At 40.6% G+C, this 20,655-nt stretch overlaps 1 protein-coding gene and 4 long non-coding RNA genes across 6 annotated transcripts; 3 read left to right on the top strand and 2 right to left on the bottom strand.

The window, feature by feature from the left end:
* Nucleotides 1-2,158: 2,158 nt before the first annotated feature.
* Nucleotides 2,159-6,100, bottom strand: LOC135348532 (uncharacterized). 2 transcript variants are annotated; one of them, XM_064546782.1, is made up of 7 exons: nucleotides 5,955-6,100; nucleotides 5,592-5,903; nucleotides 4,994-5,269; nucleotides 4,757-4,939; nucleotides 4,479-4,697; nucleotides 4,214-4,420; nucleotides 2,159-2,619 (listed from the first exon to the last, which is right to left on the bottom strand). In XM_064546782.1, the coding sequence occupies exons 1-7, from the start codon at nucleotides 6,031-6,033 to the stop codon at nucleotides 2,363-2,365; spliced, it is 1,533 nt and encodes a 510-aa protein (XP_064402852.1). In that variant the 5' UTR covers nucleotides 6,034-6,100; the 3' UTR covers nucleotides 2,159-2,362. The 2 variants fall into 2 exon arrangements, with proteins under 2 accessions (XP_064402852.1, XP_064402860.1); XM_064546790.1 differs by having other exon boundaries at nucleotides 5,592-5,750.
* A 2,297-nt stretch (nucleotides 6,101-8,397) lies between these two features.
* On the top strand, nucleotides 8,398-9,777 carry LOC135350514 (uncharacterized). The gene is made up of 3 exons (XR_010399173.1): nucleotides 8,398-9,143; nucleotides 9,195-9,286; nucleotides 9,362-9,777. It is a non-coding gene; the product is annotated as an uncharacterized LOC135350514 (long non-coding RNA).
* A 2,690-nt stretch (nucleotides 9,778-12,467) lies between these two features.
* Nucleotides 12,468-13,922, bottom strand: LOC135350536 (uncharacterized). Its single transcript, XR_010399180.1, has 3 exons — nucleotides 13,780-13,922; nucleotides 13,188-13,351; nucleotides 12,468-12,714 (listed from the first exon to the last, which is right to left on the bottom strand). It is a non-coding gene; the product is annotated as an uncharacterized LOC135350536 (long non-coding RNA).
* Nucleotides 13,461-13,923, top strand: LOC135350781 (uncharacterized). The gene is made up of 3 exons (XR_010399271.1): nucleotides 13,461-13,529; nucleotides 13,595-13,743; nucleotides 13,792-13,923. It is a non-coding gene; the product is annotated as an uncharacterized LOC135350781 (long non-coding RNA).
* A 1,119-nt stretch (nucleotides 13,924-15,042) lies between these two features.
* Nucleotides 15,043-16,102, top strand: LOC135350557 (uncharacterized). The gene is made up of 2 exons (XR_010399184.1): nucleotides 15,043-15,178; nucleotides 15,745-16,102. It is a non-coding gene; the product is annotated as an uncharacterized LOC135350557 (long non-coding RNA).
* Nucleotides 16,103-20,655: the final 4,553 nt, after the last annotated feature.

The following is a 20,655-nucleotide window of genomic DNA, read 5'->3' as shown; positions in this document are numbered from 1 at the left end:
GATAATGCCTGGTGCATGCAGTCTGCTGTAGTGGTCTGTCTCACTTCACTCTGTCAGCTGCTGGGGAGAATAGAACAACATAATCCGACGTGAGTTATTACGTATAATGTCTAGCTTCTGTCTATGTGTAGTGATAGCACTGTATGGCATGACATAGGCTCAAGTCCAACTTTCCTTATACAGGACGATTGTTACTGTACCCACGTATGTTTATTGTGTCATTCAGTATGACCCTTAAGCTAACTCACAACCAAACCCACTCAGCTTAGGCTAAACCTCAACTTTATACCACGTACATGCATGTGTGAATTTGTGTCACTTAAAGTACTTACTTCGTTTATGGGACATTCCTCAATTTAGTCAACACAAAAAATGAGCACCCCCTCAGATTTCAACGAAACATACATACTAACACCTTAGCCCCATGTATCATAATTATGGCGTTTTATTTACGAGTCCTTCAAAATTCACTAAAATGTTGGTGACCCGGCCACCTATATGCTTCATAGAGCATAATTTCTGCCAATTACCTTATAGTTATTTTCGTATGGTGGAAATTTTCGTATCAGTGGCTACAAAAATTAAAACTGAGAAATTGTTCATATTATATTCAACGTCACCATCCTGACCTGTACGAATACAAATGGGTAGTTAGTATGAAAATTGCACCAATGAAAATTATCCGCTATACAGTATACCTTTCAATTAGTTGTTTCAAACCAAATTGTTAACCAAATTCTAACGTTAATTATCCCATAATCTGGCCACACAACATTGTGAAAACCTAGTTGTTACATTAGCTACAAGAATACACTCTGGAAACACTCTGATCGTAAGTTGTTTTTCTTTTTAAGAGGTGGCCTTACCTCAGAAGCAATGAAAGCACCGCAGGTGCTGATGCCTCGGTGGAGATGCCAAAGCTATATAACATGAAGCTACTAATAGCTTTTGTACTGATGAACATTTTTGCTTTTGCTGCATGCAAACTCAAAGAGTGGGTAATGATCGACCATGATTGTTGTTAAAAACGATCAATGCCAAAACTTCAAGTCTAAAATTAATGGCTGCCATCAACAGAGCCTTGCAGCTCTCTTCCTCACTCTTGCAGCTACCAATAGCTAGCGTTCTAGTGCAGAGCTAACTACTAAGTAGAGTAGTAACACTCAGTAAACAAGTTTGGCTATGTGCTCTTCTGAAAAGGCTGCAATGGCATTCCAAGTAAGCAAAACTAGGCATAACTCGAGAACGAAGCATTATTTTGCAAATCCACGAATTAAAATCCAAGTAAACATGACTAGAAGCCTATAGAAATTCTTACTTGCACTTGATTCATCCTTGAGCAGCTGTAGCGGTCTACACACACAGAACACACAAACACACTACCGTATACCTCGCTTGCGCATGCGCACCGAGGCATAATAATTATAATGTACGATGCTTTGGAGAATTCTGAAAGGTCACCCTTTTAGCTATAGGCAATTCCTATGGAATGACCCACAATCATGTCTATAACTGTAGTTCACTTTTATATTGCAATGTCCATATCTTTTGATCCCATCACGAAATTAAGTTATAAAAGGCGGACAATAGTAACTAAAGACACCATTTTTGAGTAATTAAAGGTTGCAACAATAAGCTTTGACCCTTTAACGAGTGCCCATCCCCTTTAAACATGTCACCTAAAATACCATATCATAAGGAGTACGGTGGTACAGTCCTATCAGTTTTTATTCGAATCATGGCAAAAGTTTATGTTTTATGACCTGGGTGATCACCAAAATAATTATGGTGAATTTTAAAGGCTAAGAAGCCATAATTTTATTATTGGCAATCATGAATCAGTCGCCCTCCTAAAGGGTCTGAACACTCTTTACGTAAGTTCATGGGCCTCGATGGAATTACAACGTAACCAATAAGATTGCTCACAAGTATCAGGTGACTTGAATTGAATAGGAGGCAGCAAATAATATGAAACTTTACGTCCGGTTGATCAGCAAGCAAATGTTGTGGCTAAACAGAGATAGCGGATGTGGCACTGTTATGATTTTATGGTTTTGTCAGCTTGTATATACAGTGTACGTTGTAATACGTTATTAACTGCAGGTATCTGGACAGTTTGACAGAACAGTAACAGTACTGTAGTTTCTCTCAATGTTGTGCATATTAATTATTATGACTTGTGTGTATATTTTTGTTAACAAAACATTATTATGTAATTGCTATTGTTTTTAATTATATAATTAAAGTAACTGTTTAAACGGTTAGCAATCTATAGCAGATCGATGAAACACTTATAATACTGGCTAGAAAACTTAAATTGTATGCATGATGATAGTTAGTACAAAAGTTAGTAGTACAAAATTCACAGTCCTACTGGTCCATACGCCTGGTTAGTGTTCAGTTCAATCTCCTCTTTGGGTGACACCTCTTCATAAACAGGACCAACTGGTTTCGTGGGTTGTACAACAGATAATGCTGTTTTTCTTGTGTAGTACACTGCCTTCTTACGCGTGAACGAATACATCACTAGGAGTCCAGCGAGAAATCCAAGGATAGTAGACGCAACGAAAGTAGTAGTAACACCGATGGCAAGAGTTGCACCAGTTGATAGGGTGGCAGCTGTGAAGGATTGGCAGTAATTATTGGCATAATAATTATTATATAGAGCACAATCAGATTCGTATATACCCTACTAGTATAATACACTTAGGCCATGCAAAGTCAATTTGTAGTTTCTCAGGCTAAAATAGCAAGCGGATTGAGGTATTTAATGATAATGATATTCATAGAATTTTAATTGAAAACACACCCCTAACTTCCTCAATAAGCGGAAGTGCATAATTTTTAACTAATTAAAGGTTTTGAAACGGTCGTGGTGCCACTTGACACGTGCACGTAGATAGATGGTGGTGTACATTGTCAGACATGCACTTCATGCATGGGACTATATAATTCACTATAGGATCTCAGTAAAGTCGGCAAAGAAGTCCAAATCAGGATTTATTTCAGATTTTCCCAAGCATGTAGGTGACATGTGGTTGACACGTAGCTAGCATATAGGATGCTTGCTTGCGTCCCCCCAGAAAAATGTTACTTTAACGTTTTCCAGACAAAATGGTTGACTTGTGGTAACTTCATGCAACGTTGCTGCAAACCCTGGAGCAAGCGATGTTGTATTATACCGGTATAATAATGTACGAGCTATAGTTGTCATACTCTTCATCTACCTGGTTGTCGTCAAGAAGATTGCTTTGTAAGCCAGCCTGTGTGCTACATGTACATACATGTATGTAATTGCCTTACTGCTCATAGTAGATCTATACAATGTAGTATAGTATTGTGACTAATAATGTACAGTCATTAATTAATTGTTGTTACATGCACTAAGTTGAGGGCCAGGTAGCCACAAGCCTTCCATTGAAGAAAGGAAGTGCTGCCTGGGATTGAGGTTATAGTTGAGGAGGGGGTGATAATTATATAGACGAATTTCTGTTTCATTATAGTTCCTACTTGTCAAAAATCCCATAGCCAGCAGATGGTGTCTTTGATAGGGAACGCCATTGCCTTACAGTTGTTGAGCTGTGAGAACATGCTCCAAGCTATAAGGTGACAGAACATTTTAAGCAGGTGAAATAATTATAACCTGCTAAGCCACACTGAAATAAACCCTAGTGGCATCTGACATGCATTGAGAGTCCCGGACCGTTAGGATTAATTACAGCAGAGCTAGCAGAGATCGAGGCCTGGAGTGTTACAAGTATACATGTATAGGACACACCTAACACATTATATATGTGTGGGACCGGAGTATAGGCTCACAGTATAATAATGAAGCCAGCAAGTTAAGAAGTCTTCCCGTGAAATAAGGCTCCATGCATGCACATGGCTGCATGTATAGTGCACAAGTGCACAATCACATGCATGTGTAATGGCGTGCCTCAAATTAAAGGCATATTTTTTTTATCATGTTTAGCTACATAATATTGTATACCGTCTTATAAACTATAACTTTTTTGCTCGCTTGCCACAAAATTAAATCTGCTCCCACTAATTATAATATGTTGTGTTGAGGCTATTCGTGCTGTAAAAGAAGGTGCTATAGTATATAATTATGGCAGCCAGGTGAGCAGACTTTAAATACACAGACAAACAAATCAAGGGATTACCATAACCCCCATGGTTGCTATGTGCCTCGGGTTCATATTACTCTCACCTTCAGTTGGTGGCACACACATGATTGCCTCAGGCTCAATACTCCAGACTCCAGCATTAGTGCAAGTAATGGTGTTGGGTTCAGTCAATGAGAATCCATTGTCACACTGGTAAGTCAGCACTGTTCCCTCCAACACTGTCTCATTCAACCTCTCATTATAGTTCACTATAGTTCCGTTGGATGGCTCAGCAGGAAGAGAGCAGTTGACTAAAAGAAGGATTGACAATTTAATGGCTGACCTTGTTCTGTTACTGTACTGTATTACCTGGACTCACTCTGCACACCAAGCTCCTAGGATTCTCCACCCACTCTCCCCTACCCCCCACATCAGTGCATGTGCTGGTCCTCACATCAGGGGGGAACAGTCCCTCATCACAGCGATAGATGACCTGTGAACCCAGTGAGAAGGGTGGTGTTTCCACACCATTGATGTCCACAGTGCCATTGTACGGTACTGTTGGAGAGTCACAGGTGACCGAGGGATCTAATAAGGTCACCATAGAAACATGTACACATTCAATCTGTTATGTATGATATATATACCTGTAACTGGACTGCTGCAGTCGAAGGTCCCAGGGTCAGGAGACCACCCACTACTGCCACAGGTTGAGGTTATCACTTCATTGTCTCTACTGCAAGTGAAGGTGAGCATGGATCCACCAATAGTGACAGGAGGTGTGTTGGTGATAGTCACATCAGCAGCAGTAAACGGTGTGGGGCACACAACTGCATTAAAGGAGGAGGAATTATATAGTATTAGCTATATAAATCATGACTGACTTAGATCCATAATTGAACTCTCTTGGCTCATTCCTGCACAGTTGTCAGCTCTGATAGTCACATTGTAGAGAGTGTTGTAGGAGACAGTTATCTGTGCCGAGATGGCCTCCACGGTGACTGGTGACCCGGAGAAAGGTGTTGGGGAGATAGTAACGACATAGTTGACAGACACACTGCCAGTAGAGGAGGGAGGGCCCCACTCCAGGGTAGTATTAGAGTAGCTGGGTTGGTTTAGAGTGAAGGAGACTCTTTGACTCAAGGGAGGGGAGGGTGGATCTGTGTGTGTGTGTGCATTATACAGGGTGTCATACAGGATTTTGAAGTAGAGGGGGGAAGTAACAAAAGTAACCAGAAAATTTTGCTACCCTAGCCTGTTAGTATGTAAAATTGCCAGCTATGGACACTCAGTCATATACAACTAGTACATGAATGCACATTTTAGGGGGGGGGGGGGGAGAAATTGGATCTAGGAGGGGATATCTCCCCTTCCCCCCTGTACAAAACCCTGGCACATCATACACTGCATGCACTGTATTATTCGTTTCACGGAAACCAGGCAACGCCCAAACTCTGTCCTTCTCATTCATCAACCACTCACCAGCAACAGTAATGGGAAGAGGACCTTCTCGTGAGCTAGCCCCAATACACTCCACCATAAAACCCTCCACAATGGAGGCCTCGGACAGTGAAGTGAGAGTGGCAGTGACATTATCTTCACTCGTGTCATTGCGAACACCACGGAATGCTGGAATACCTTCTGTGGCATCATCATTATTAAAACGTAAAAATATGCTGAGCCGGGCCCCTTGCAGTGGAGTGATATCCCATTGTATAAAGCTACCAGGCATAGTGCAGGTGAAGGTGACAGTGTCATCAGGACAAGCCACAGTGGGGGTTATTGTCAAATAAGCTGCTTTGTGTAACATTGTTTAATAATAATTTCTTATTTACATCTACCTACCTTCCCCTCGGCATGACCAACTTAAAATAAGCAACGCTAGAGTGACAGCAATCTGTAGATCTGATGATCTTGCATTCATGTCTGCTACTCTCTCTCTATATATTAGGTCTGCACAAAAACCATTCGCTACAGACTCCCCTACAATTGCCATTGTATTTTGGACACTAATGTTCTAGCATCCTGTCTAAATATTTGTTCTATTTATATGAAAACTCAAATATTACTCAATCATTTTAACTACTGCGGAAATAAATGCTACTATAGACTATTGTAGTGCGTGCGCAAGATCTTTGCTGAACTAGCTACGTTCACTGCACTGGTGCTGGTGAGTAATATTATTGTTTACCTGTTGGTTGAGATCATGTAGACTTCTGTGGTAGATTCTATCCTGTGGCAGATCTCTCTAGTCACTGTTACAGGCCGGTGTCACAGGACACGGCCTCCCCCAGGACAGGAGCTCCGGGGGGGGGGGTTCCGTCCTTAGGATATTTCCTCCCCCCGGAGTTTCTGTCCTAGGACAAAAGCTCCTACCCCAGGACCAGAGCTCCCCCATTCTGCGGTGCAGGTGAAAGTCAGTCCACAGGTAATCTGAGAGGACTAGTCTAGGCTACGAAGTAACAGCCATAGACAAAGCCTAACTAGATGCTGTATCTATTATGTTATAGATCTCAAATTCAATACTCAATATAATTATACAACAATGCAAGAGAAAGAAGTACAATAAATATAACCAAAAGTGCACAAATCATAAAGTGATACAACCAGAACAAAACCAATTACCTACTGGTTCTTTGTGAATTTTGGCACAGCGATAGTGATACCACTAGCCTCGATTCCAGGCCGATTAAAATACGGCCTTGAATCGAGGCTATGATACCACTCACTACATTTGTCACACATGACCATATCCTCAAAAGAGTCCGGTCTCTCGCACATGCAGTATATTGTAATGGCAATGGTTTGTGGTGTTGGTCTTTTGGGCATCGCTTTCTTTGTGCGAGGGAACCGTGAGAGTTTGCCCTTCTCAAAGCACTTAATGAGATGTGCTCTCATTTTGGCCTCATCAAACACTAGAGAATCCACATTATCGTTCATAGCAGCGTGATATGCAGCAGCAATGCTAAATAGTCCGCAGTTGTTAGCACCCTCTTGCTGCTGGAGAGCCACCACAGAAATCAACAGCCCATTGCATTGAATTAATGGGCTATACACTTGTGCTATCTGGAGCTCAGTACTTGGGGAAAGCGTTCCATTGAAGCAGCTGTCGTACAAATACAGTTCACCCTTAAACAGAGAAGTGGCAATCCAGTGCTGTCATTCTTCAACAAAGAAGATTTGCACAGCTGCATGTGTACATTGATTTCGTTGACAAACTCTCTTCCTTGGTCTGATTGAATCACTTTTGGCCACCCATGCCTGCAAAATGTGTCAAACAGAAATTTTGCTACACCTTCTGCTGATTTTGATGGGAGTGGGGCAGCCTCAGGCCACTTAGAGAAATAGTCTGAGAGCGTGATAATGTACTTGTTTCCAGAGCTTGTTTCAGGTCCTACCAAGTCAATACCAACTCTGTACCAGACCTTTGTCACAGGGATGGGATGTAGTTCTGCTCTGGGCTTCTGCAGTTGGTGATTCGTTCGTTGGCATTTGTCGCAGTGCTTGCAGAGCTGTATGACGTCAGCATGTAGGTCTTTCCAGTAGAAATCCTGAGCAACCTACATGCATGAAACAGATATAATTATACTTTATAAGATATGATGATAAATATACCTTTCCATAGGTCTTGTCTCTCCCAAAATGCATTCCATCCAGTCCATCGTGGCACATGTTTAGTATCCTGCTTTTCTCCTCTTGCTTCACCACAACTCTTCTCATTCTATGGATGCCAGTGCTGTCCTTCTCAGGCAGGTATAAGCATTGTTGCTGCAGAGCATACCTTTGAGCTTTGTCTCTTATACTTCTCTTGTCATTAGTGGAAAGCCCGTCTCTGTATTTCTTCTGGCCAGCATTGCTGGCAGCAGTCTTGTACAGCAGTATGTCCTCATACTCTTGTTGAGTAGCCATTCTGATTGCTAACAGTCTATACATTTCGCATGCACGCGCACGCTTATTATACTAAAGCTTTGACAGGTTTTTTGACAGGGTACATGTACCCGGATGATATATCCTGGGGGCGGGGATTCTGTCCTAGGACAAAACCACCGGGGGGAGGCATTGTCCTAAGACCGCAGGCTCCGGGGGAGAAACTGTCGCCCGGAGGTTCTATCCTATGACACCGGTACAAGTAATAACAAAATACTGAGCATGCAGTACTGCCAGCTCAGTATTTTGTTATTACTTTTATCGGCCTGTAACAGTGACTAGAGAGATCTACCACAGTAAATAATTATATAGAACAGTACAGTATAGTAGTGAGTTCTCAGTCATATTCTTCTCAGTCCTGTTCTATAGTTACAACACTTTTACTAAATTTAATTTAACTTTCTTTCTTGGCTCTTTGTTGTCCGCTTCTTTTGTGCTTTCTTCTTTTGTTTTTTTGGCTCTAAATCCTAGCAACGTGTAGTCTGGGTTTAAAACTTCTGACACCTGGACATCGTATGTTTGGCTGAGCCTCACAACTTTCTTTAAATAGTTCTGGGCCTTTTTCTGAGACCCCATCGGAAAATAATGTGTTCCAGTATCATCTGCTGTTGTAAAATAAAATTGTTTTCCCTCAGTTCCCATCTTTACTAGCGACCCAATAGGAAAGGAGTTCCTGTGGTGCCTGATCTCTCATAAGTCGGAGTCGATGTAGTACGGGTACGGGTGGAAGTGGCAGCAATTTCCCATCTCAATTCTTTCTCTGTTATTTTTTGTATAGTAATTTACTGATTCACATGACAGTAATAGCATGCAATCAATGGTAGTAAAGTGTGTCAAATGAATAGAGATAAAATCTTTATGGTCACTAATTATTAATCTTCCAGCAGACCTGTTCATGCAGATCGACCTGTTATGGACTCGTCAAAGAGGCAACGACCTGAGAAAGGATACTATTCCTACCTCCATAATATAAGCTCGGCTGACATGGACTTATCTAGCATGCGGGAAGCACGAGATGTGAGAACCACTCTGAGCTGTAAGTCTGATGACAGTCTGCCAGAAGGGGTCTTCCTTGTTGAGAGGATAATTCATCATCGACTAACTAAGGTACGTAACATTTTATGATATATAGCCCTATACGATTGATTCTATTTCTAGGGGAAAACGAAGTATTTGGTAAAGTGGGCTGGTTACTCATTGGAACAGTCTTCATGGGTCGCTAAGGAAGATGTGACTGTCTCTACTATCCAGTAAGATTATTAAGTATGGCATGCCAGTGCACTGTGTATTACTATAATTATATCTGCACATTTCCCCCCTTTCAGATCATACAATACACCACAAGCACCACATACCGAGCTTATAAGTGACGCAACAAGAAGATTTGTTCTGTCCATTCAATGTAGTTTAAATTTAGGTACTGTAAAATCCTGTAATTTAACTATAGATTTCCGGCTAGATGTATTTCGTTACCTATTTAAAGATCGAGGAACCCAAATGACCCGCGGAAAGCTCCAACTTCAACAAACTGATTTTAACGATGAATATTTTATAGGTAGTTGGTATATTTTGTATGATAGATATGGCAATGGCTGCACAGTAGATTTTCCTATTGTAGTATGTCCTAGAATTAAGTATGGACCGAAAACATATAGAAATAGCAATGGTGAAATGTTAGAGTCACCTAGACTACTATCTGAAATTGTATGTGTAAATCTGGTGAAAAAATGTTGTTGATCATTGTTAATTGTTAATTGTTAATGCATGCATGGCCCAACCTGAGCAGCCAATACGCACTATGTGACTCATAACTAACTGCTTCAGGCCAATTCTCTACCATAATGCTTTTAATGACTCTCAAACAAATGGCTGGGTCAACACGCATCCCGACTTACAGCTAACCTTGTCAGCCTTCCATTAGAGAGCACGGATTTGCCTACAATTATATACATAGACTATGTCATAGTTAAAGCTAGCACCAGATTTAAACATGAACGAATGAATGTACGACATAATTAGTCACATAGTCATAATAATTATTCAACATTAAGAGAAATGGTTTCTAAGCTAGGACGGTCATGAGCATGATAAGAAAGACATTCCTTAATTACATGGGCAAGTTCAGTTGACTTAATTACAATGGAGTTCATCTTCTTCATTATTCTACCTAATGAGTATATATCGCTCTGTGCATGTGCTCTGTAAAACAAGCCCATCGCGGAGGTCTGGAGCTACTTGAGTGTGTTCTTTTTTGTAAATAACTTTCTGTTCCTCGGTCAGGCAGTACTTCTTAGCATGCTTTTCTTTACATGCCTTTCCAAAATCCACAATACATGGCCGGATACATTCTAACAAAGTAGTCCCTAATACTACGTTGTCTACTTTAAGATCATTGTGAAGAAGACTCAGCTTGTGCATGTATGATAGACCATCACAAATTTGGATCAGTATTTGCATCCACGCATGTCTTAGGGCTTAATTTAATTTCGTTAGTCGAATACAAGGCAGAATATAATGAAACTTGTTGCTGCTTCACGCTTACATTAGACATTACTAAAGCTCTCCTGGTGGAAAACAGTGTGGTATATAAGGGCTGGAATTTAATGTAAGTAATATACTGGCTTCATGCCTAATCGATTCGATTGAGGAGTCGGAAGTAAATGTTTTGACACAGACGTCAAAACACTCTTTAAAAATCATACGAGAGCATGTTCCAAACCGACCATTTCCTATATGAACATCACCACCCCCATCTGCTAAACATTTCTCACTTATCTCTGGAACTACAGTAACTCCTCGCATAATATCAGCATTCGTACACATTCTTGGAGTTGCCTTGGGTAGACTGATTGCACTCGTCTTCATGGCTGCTGTTAGCAACTTTAGTGGTCGTTGGTGACTGCAGGATGTTCCCAGAGTTCCTGTCCGTAATTGCTTAGCTCGATACACGTTGAGTTCCCTGTATGAACAATATTATTTACTGGCTGTTAATCAGCAACTTACAGTTTATAATCTATTGCCTTCTTCTTCCAATTCTGAACATTTTTCTCGGCACATTCAAGGCTCTTCTTCTCCATACACAGCTGCTTGCCAATTTTGTCAACTCTAGCTTTTCGATTGAGCCTCTTGAGCTTGGATCTTTAGAATGTCTCTTTCTGCTGGTCAGCCATTTTGTAATAAGTCTAAGAGAACCAGAGATCGCAAAATACCCGCCATAATGCATCTGAGAAGTGTTATCATGCTATTGAATGAGTACTGTGGTTAATTTAGTGGGTGACAACACCGCAGCCTATTCACCCACCCACTCATATTGACATGGCTAATTAATTTTGTTACATGACAGCTCAAGGGACCTTTTGTTCCATTATCCCGGGCCTCCTAGCTATGGCAGTAAACAAGCAGTCCAGAAGAGCAGAGAGCCTGTCCATCACCATCTCAAATTCAGCAAAGAAGTACTCTGACTTCAGCCACACAGAACCACAAGTACAGCCAAACTTCTCTCTCTCTATTCCTATCGAGTTGCTGCATCATTGGTACATGAACAAGAAGGCAGAAGAGACATTCATTAGCTTAGTTAATAGCATGGTAACAATAGTTAAACTAGCACAAAGCGATCGTCTGGAGAAAAGGCTTGCAGAACAAGCTAGCAAGGTAGCAAGAAGGATACGGGGGCTAAAAGGAAGAAGGAGGTATGCCGTACTTGCTGGAGAATACAACCTCTTCGTGCTTGATGGAGAAGCAGAATCGTATTCTGAAATTGAGCAGCAACTATCCACTGAATCTCCACAGCCAACAACAATCCCCGAAACAAGTAGACCTACCACAGCACACATCAACAAAGGCAAAAAAGTTCACGAGGTATATATCACCACGACAGGTAAAACGAAAGCTAGCACACTGTAAGAGCTCTGCAGAGCAAGCGCTTTGGTTTTGTGAATCATTCGGTCTTCAGCCAGAATCTCTAGAGCTACGCAAACAGACAGGATCTCCCATCAATTTTTTATCTAGCCCATCTCACAAGCCACAACATCAAACGCCAGCTCTTTCACCAAACGATTCTGCGAGGGTACAGCAAGCTCTTTATGTACTTGACAGGTTTGTTGTGAGTGAACGAAGCTTATCATGAATTGAGCGTCGCATCTGATTTACCACCACTGTACCGAATCAAGGATGCTCGCCTCTCAATTAACAACTCTCTCGACATCCGATATCTCGAAGGTGCTTATCCTGGTGCTTATAGACCACCGAAAGCTGCAATCCAGGAAGAGCTAGCTAAGATCGTAAGTAAAGAAGAAATTATACACTATTATTATGGATTATTTTAGGTTCATTCAGGGAAAGCTATCACCCAACCAGTAAAAGTAAAACTCAGTGGTGACGGAGCCAGATTCACAAGATCATCCAATATCATACTTCTCTCATTTGCATTTCCAGAAATTCAAGACAATGTTTTATCAGGCATAGGTAAGCTTACCAATAAAAATATTAAACGAGAAAGTGGTGAAAATATTTTTATATTGACATTCATACAGGCAATCATACTTTTGCTGGCCTAAAAGCCGAAGAGTCGTATGAAACAATTAGTTCAGGACTATCTGAGGTATTGAAGGAGTTGAACGACATCATTTCACACCCACTACTCACTATTGATGAAACAGAGTACCGCCTTGAGTTTTTCCTGGGTAGTGATTACAAGGTGAGAATGTATAGTTAATTACTGACTATAAAAATTGCATTATTAGTTTCTTTTACTGAGTATGGGCCTCAACAAAGCAACCTCTATGTACGCTTGTGTCTGGTGTACCATCAAGAAGGATGAAAGGTATATCTATAATTATTATGCTTAAACCTAGCTTCCCCATTTGCCGCTATAGGTGGGATATGTCAAAGGATAGGGCTGACTACACCGTAACAAATGCAAGAACATTGAGTTCCCTACAAGCAAAAGGCGCACTTCCCAGCAGTAAACCAGCAAGTGTACGACTAGGATCAATTACAATACCACTACTGAACATAGAGCCAGACCATATAATACCCGATGAGCTACACCTACTCCTACGTATAGCTGACGTTTTAACAAGAAATCTCATTCTAGAGATAGTGGCATCTGCTAAACAAGACAGACAAGGAAACGCACATATACTCACTCACCTACAAACACTACAGACGATCGTTAAAGACTGTGGTATCACGTTCAGGGTATGGGAAGCAAGGGGTCAGATGGCAAAGCTTCTGGACATTACGAATGGACATCACTGCAGGGGAACGACACCAAGAAGTTTCTGGAACGTCTCCCAGTGAGGTTTGCTGACCTACTGAAGGAAGAAATTCAAGCTAAAATGGCCCAACTTTGGACAGTGAGTACTAATTAAATTTCCCTTCGCATTTTACAAACATAATTATTTATATGGTCTGGCTCTATAGGAATTTCTCTCTTTGTAAAAGATGGTTTCTAGCTGGACTCCACCTCCCAGTGAAGTGGTTGAGCAAAAGGTATAGTGTTAGTTTACTAGTAGGGAGAACCATTGTATCTAATTTACTATAATCTATCATGATAGGCGAAAGACTGGATAAGGCTTTTCTTGAGCTTGAAGCACAAGTGTCAAGGGTTTCAGGAAAAGAATATTACGCCCTATATGCACACCAGTCTTTCACTTCCCTTACTTTATTTCAAAATACGGAAATGTCAAGATGTTTAGTGGACAAGGTGAGTTCGAGTGTAAAGAGATAATATTTTAATCACCTTTTTCTCTAGGGGTGGAGAAAAATAATGATGACGCCAAGAGACACTACTTCTCCAGTAATCTGCATGACCCAGTGGGGGAGGTTCTGAAAGCTGAAGCGAGAATAGACGAGACATCACAATTTAAGCGAAAGAAACGAAAGTCTACATACGAAAAACTCCATTAGATCAGAGATACAAAAGAAAGGGGATTGGAAACGACCGCCCACGCCCTATGTAAAAGGACTGACATCCGGTGAAGCACTCCGTGTAATTATTGCGCTCGCAAATAATTACATGGAAAAGTTTTGTATCCCTGGTTTCTAGCTCTCCTATCCACTAGAGATCACTCAGGGCCTGGGAGATACTTGAGAGAAGTAAGCTTATACCACTGACAAGCTCTAAGTCCGTTGTCTTTACTCTGTTTCCAATTTTTTTGAGTTTAGCTTGAATTACTCTATGTCAACTTTTCTCTGTCCCTCCTGTGAAGTCAAAACAGCAAAGGACATTGCTTGACTTGGTTATTATGTATCTAAGTGCTACATAGAATGGCTTCATGCTATAAATAAGCTGTACTGTTCATAAACGTTTGCAGTATAGTCCTTCAAACTGCTTTAGTATACTTTTAGACACGCCACGGGCCTGTCCCTCCTACGACTTCATAGTAAAGGCTATTTCTTCTTGCATAGCATTTATTTGTCTAGTAATAGTGGCTGCATGGCTTAGTCGACTTTTTAGAGCTAAATTTTCTTTACTTTTTAGAAAAATCAACATTAAAAATGATCAATTTCACTGTTTCTATGTACAGCACATTGTAGAGCAGTCAAGACTGGTAATGAGCATGCTGACTATAAATATAATCCTTTGTAGTTTTAGCCACGCCCTATAACACGGAATGCTTCACGCAAAAATTTCGTAAAAATTTCGTTTCCAATCCCCTTTCTTTTGTATCTCTGATTAGATTTAGTAGACATGAACAAACAGCCACGACTTGACTCTGAATCATGATTAATTCTACCCAACATAATAATATAGTGTACTATATATCCTGATAGATTGTAGACATTTACTATCTTCAAGTAAATGACTGCTAGCCTATACTTACTTGCAGCCATATACACTTTACATTGCTGGTACGTTGCGATTAATGGGGAATTCCCCAAATTAGTGGCTCTACACAGCTCTTAGGTATGTGTAGATAATGCCATAGATGATACAGTACTGACGTGGATGTGAAACGCCCTAGTATCCGGAGGGGTCCACGGAAATTGTCTTAAGCTATCATTGTAACGAGCAGATTATGTTAGAAACCCTGTAACTGTCATGTTTATATAGCAACCAGAGCGTAGTAAACAGTGTTCCGTGTCTGAAAACTGGTGAAAATGACCGGCACACATTGATACTTGCAGTGGGCTTGTAGGTAAGACTAGTTTCTCTAAGCTCATGGGAGAATATCATATTTTAGCATAAATTTTCCTGTAAAAATACTTTGTGTGAGATTTTTGGCTTGGACAGTAAATATTCAGGTTACCATTCAGTAGTAATACTTGAAGTACACTGTAAACTACAAGGAGAATCTATGTTTGACAACTGTTATGAAAGTTTAAGTGCTATAGAAAGGGCTAAAGCATGAGTTAGTTGCACTTTTTGCGTGAGATTATTTCTAAACCTGTTGAACCTACTTTTTGCATATTTAGCTGATGAAAACCTTCGTGTATTGATGCAGCAGGAGAATCTATTAACTAAGCATACAGTAAGGAAAAATACAGCCTCAAGAAAAATATGTAAAATCCATGTACATGTACTGTTAAACAAAAATTAATGCTACGTTCTTATTACAACTATACAATTATGATTTCTATCAATAAGTTCACACGTACATGTACATGTCATTAACTTTCCAAATTGCAGTGTTGTCTTTTGCTGAGCTAAGATATCAATTGCCAAATGTTAGCTAATTATACTATCAAGTGAAATTTATCCCAGGACCTACTCGAGTGCTACTTCTCTAGGCAACACCATCGGTGAAGACAGCATTAACGTCCAACCTCTTTTCAAGTGCCGTGTATCTACACTTGTATAGGAATTTCAAACCGGCAAGTTGGAATGTGTCTCTCTCACAGCCACTTCGTAAACGATCAAGAAACAGTTTATCGTGTACTATAAATTAATACTCTCAAGACTATTATAATATTAGCATGTAGCTACACGTATACACGTACACGTACAGATCATCAACAATTTCACCCGTTTGCTTATCTCATGCTAGTGTTATGAGTCAGCCACACTTCTTTTGATCTACATGCATGCTACCAACATTGAGTGGCTTGCTTTTTGGATATAATTACATGGGTACAGGGGTAGATCTACTATAAAATAATAATTATAGACTATTTACTAGACTAATTATAGAATAGTTAAATCTTGCACTGGACTGTACTTCCTCTACTCATTCTACCTCCTCACAGTCACTACTACTGTCTTCTCTTAATACACTTGCAGCATCAATATCCTTTCTGTTAATACATAGATTCTCTTTTATCTGTCTCTGGCCAGTTCTGCCAACTCACTTACACAGCTGCTTGGTATAACCTCGATAATTTCCTCGGCGTTTATTTGGATCAAATTGCCTAATTTACGGAAACTAGTAAATTACCTCGGATATGCCCGTTACTATGATAGCGTCAAGCAGAATACCGGAATCCGGAAACGTTTCACATCCACGTCAGTACTGTATCATCTATGATAATGCGATACGTCATTGATAATTGTGGATTTTTTGACAAAACTGGACACATTTTGGATCCGCTTAGTCCACTTTATATCGAGCAGCAGCCGCTTTAAGCAGCAGAGTAGGCCGTATATTTTTGCTGGCAATCGGCAAAAATGAAAATATATGTGTAAGAATGCCGCAAATCAAACACAAAAATACAAAATAATCAAATTTTACAATACAATACACGAGACAAGCGCTGAAACATTGATCAACAAAAGCAGTTAGGGAACTTATACAAGCTGGCTGGCTAGCTTCTTGTGGGATCATGATTCCAAGGTTAGCTAAGGTGTATTTCTTCTTCTTTGTATCAGCAAATCAACTGAAAGTAACTCCCTACAAGGGAAAAAGGGAAGCATAGCCTTTGGTCTCATAAGAACACATATAAAATCATACCGTAATAATTATACAGAAAATACTAACTGATTTACTGACATATTTTAATTGGTGTCCAGTCATTGCTGGCAATGAGGTAGTTTCATAGTTAGATTTCCCTAGCAACGTGTGTGTGGGCGTACGTGGGCGTAGGTGTTCCAGCACCTAAGGGAAAAAAATAAAACTTAATTTTTTTCATAGTACCTTCCCTTTAATGTGCTTTAGCGTAAACCAAATGAATGTAACGTTAGCAATTACAATTCGCATGTACTACTACGAGCTTGGCAGGCTAACATGGATATACAGTATGTCCTCAATGGCTATGCTTGTATGATGTATATAGCCTCGTACATATTATTTTAATTATAATGAAAACAGATATAGAACCATGGGTGAACTCTTAAAGCGTGTAGCAAACGAGACTAGAACCGAAGACCTTAGTTCAGTGTTTCTTACACACAGGCAAGTCAGTGCCTAAGAAGCAGTTTATAGAATACAGTAGACTCTCGTTAATCCGGTCACCCTTGGGACCATGCAGCTTGGCCGGAATAGCGAGGTGGCTGCATCTCAGGAAATAGCCGCGGCTTAAAAACGACCTTACCTCGAACCTAATGACTACTTTTGCGGTTCTTGTCTCGAGGATAATGTAGGATAATGAATCATTCTGTTCTCTATTTTTTAATTAAGTGTAATTCAATTTTATTTGCTAAACCACACCCAAAACGTCATATCCGGCTGTAATATACGTATAAATTTACCTTGTTTGGGACAGACAGCACTGGCCGGTAAACGGAATAGCGAGGTGGCCGTACTTCAGGTCGAGTTTTGTGCAGAAAACATATAGCAAGCATTCCGTGCCAAACCAAATGGCCGGTATATCGAGGTGGCCGCATTTCAGAGAGCCGGAATAGCGAGAGTCTACTGTACTACCACTCCCCATGAAAAAGATGAAACCAATCCCAAAAAAGACAGAATCGGCCTTTTTCTGCAATCGAGAACCTTGATGACAATGACCCTAACGTATTTTGCTAGTAGAAACAGTGGCATAACTAGCAATGAGGCACAGGAGGCCCTTGTCTCCTGTACTATAGAACTTCAAGTGTCATGTGACTCACATCACTAGTTTTTAATAGCTCTAGCTATAGCTAACTTCTGGATAACTAGCTATAACTATAGGTATATAGATCTTCACAGTTTAGTCTTGTTGATGTAGGAAGAGCAGGTAAATTGCCATTTGCATGCACGTCTACGCGAGATAATTAGTGGGTGTGGTTTCCGGGCAAACATTTTGCGGGGGTGTTGCCTCCTTTCCGTAAAATTTTTAGTTACGCCCTAGCCTCGAATCCACGCCGATTAAAATACGGCCTGGTGTTCCAGAGCAGAGGAGGAACGCCAGGGTCAATAGGGTCACGTTTAATGAAGGATTAAACATTCTTGTTCTGGGTTCTTGACCTTTGCTGCATATACATGTAGCAGCTTAGCGCTTCTGTTCTTTATATGCCTGCTTACTATACCTAGATCTATCCAGTGCAGCAAGCCAGTACATCAAAATTTATACCCTAGCCACAGAAGGCTAATTTCCATATCTTGTGGTTTTGAAGAATGCAATAAAAGGTCAAAGGTTGCAATTAAATCCTGGATCTCCTCTCTCTCAAGCTGATTCCTCTGGGGCGCGATAGCTCAACCGATTTCTGTTGTGATTATAAAGAGGATCAAGCTATTGATGGTGTATAAACTCAGGGGCGCGAGGGTAAACTCAGTTTTACATGTAAAACATAGGGCCACATGGTGTTTTAATTAGTGACCTTTTGACACTGGCATTCCTCCTCTGGTTCCAGAGGAGGTCGGACATCACTTGAACTTTCACTAATTATGACCTTTTAATGACATTCCAGGCCAAATTGCTTTTCGTTTTTGCTGACTCAGCAGTAGAACATGACCGGATCTAGGCGGATCTAGCTAGTATGGGTATTATGTGCTGATAGGGTTAGGTCCGGTAACCATCATAGACACCAAACACAACTAGCTGTCAACAGATTTTTCTACCAACTTTCACTAATTATGACCTTTAATGACATTCCAGGCCAAATTGCTTTTCGTTTTTGCTGACTCAGCAATATAACACGACTGGATCTAGCTAGAATGGCTATTATGTGCTGATAGGGTTAGGTCCAGTAACCATCACAGACACCAACTAGTTGTCAACGGATCGATTCAGCGACAGAAAGCGTGCAAAAACATTCTCTCATAAATCAGTCGCCCTCTATAACATAGACTCGTGATTAGGCCGCCCAACTTTTAGAGGGCGACTAAAATATGAGACTAGCTGAAGTGCAGTAGCCGTTACTGCTGAGTCAGCAAAAACGAAAAGCAATTTATAAGAGGACGACCTTTTGGTGGTTGTGGTTTCCTCATTCGAAAATCACTCCTTCCCTTTATCAAACGAATTAATTCTAAGATTCTGTGCTATTACGATCACTACAAATTGTTGGACTGTCTTGCTTCTTAATGTATACATGCCCACAAATTATGGCACTGCACACTCACATGCCACATATCTTGAAACTCTTGGAGAATTGAAGGGTATTATTGAGTCTCACTCATTTGATAAGATTGTTATTGCGGGTAATTTTAATGTTGATATGATACGTCCATCAGTTTTTCGTGATAGTCTCTTGTCCTTCATGTCTGACTTTAATCTTTGTTCTGTGGACCTTTTTTATAGAGAATGTGTAAACTTCACGTATGAACGTGATGGGGGTTCTGTCAGGTCGTGGCCTGATCATGATCACATTCTCACGCTGCAACATCACACTGATATAATTTGTGGTGTCCATAGTGTTCACTCTCCAAGCAATTTTTCGGATCATGCACCACTCGCGTTTGTGCTTAAACTGGATTCTAGTGTCAACGATGTTTCTGGAAGACTCACTAGAAATTGTCCTATTCAACAGCCCGTTCGTGGTATCAATTGGTCGGTTTTAAGTGCAAATAATATTGAGGATTACAGACAAATTATATTTCAAACTCTACCACTTTTGTCATAGGACCTTCTTAATTGCGGCTCAACGTGCTGTTTATTACACCACGAGGAAATTGATTTGTTCTGTAATTAGCTACTGTCCTGTCTTTCTGTTGCATCCAAACTTTGTTTCCCGGTCATAAGCAAAAGAGCTAGAACAATGCCTGGATGGAATGATCACGTGCGTGAAGTAAGAGAATCTGCCATGGTTTGGAACAAGATATGGGTAGAGGCAGGCTGTCCTGAGGCTGGTGTCGTGTTTGATCTGCGAAAGCAGACTAAGAAAGCTTACAAGTATGCGGTTAGGAATGTCAAGCGGAGACAAAAACACATTGTCAGTGAGAAGCTTAGTAATGCACTTCTGTCGGCCAATAACTCTCTATTCTGGAAAGAAGTGATGAAAATGAAGTCTCGCTCTAAACAGTGCAATTCCCCAGTTGTGGATGGTTTCAGCAATGACAAGGAGATCAGTGAGTGCTTTCGTTCAAAGCTATCTGGCATCTTGAACTACAGTGATACTACACACAGGAATGTTCTTTTAGATAAGGTGGCCTCCCAGATAACGGTTTCTGACATTGAAGAGGTTGATATTTCAGTGGAACTTGTAGAACACTGTTTAAAAGATCTTGGCCGTAACAAATCTGACGGTTCCAATTTGTTATCAAACCATTTTGTGCTTGCTGCATCTGTCATTGCGCCATCCCTTGCAACCTTCTTCACGGCTGTC

The sequence above is a fragment of the Halichondria panicea genome, chromosome 1 (genome assembly GCF_963675165.1).
Source record: "Halichondria panicea chromosome 1, odHalPani1.1, whole genome shotgun sequence".
NCBI classification, from domain to species: domain Eukaryota; kingdom Metazoa; phylum Porifera; class Demospongiae; order Suberitida; family Halichondriidae; genus Halichondria; species Halichondria panicea.
This window is presented reverse-complemented; position numbering and strand designations above follow the sequence as displayed.

Excerpts from the sequence above, each read along its gene's own strand:
- LOC135348532 (XM_064546782.1), bottom strand. The coding sequence starts at position 6,033 with ATGAATGCAAGATCATCAGATCTACAGATTGCTGTCACTCTAGCGTTG. Across the intron at positions 4,421-4,478 it reads GGTGTGCAGAGTGAGTCCAG|TCAACTGCTCTCTTCCTGCT; the intron begins GTAATACAGTAC and ends TCCTTCTTTTAG. Across the intron at positions 2,620-4,213 it reads GTGTGTGCCACCAACTGAAG|CTGCCACCCTATCAACTGGT; the intron begins GTGAGAGTAATA and ends AATCCTTCACAG.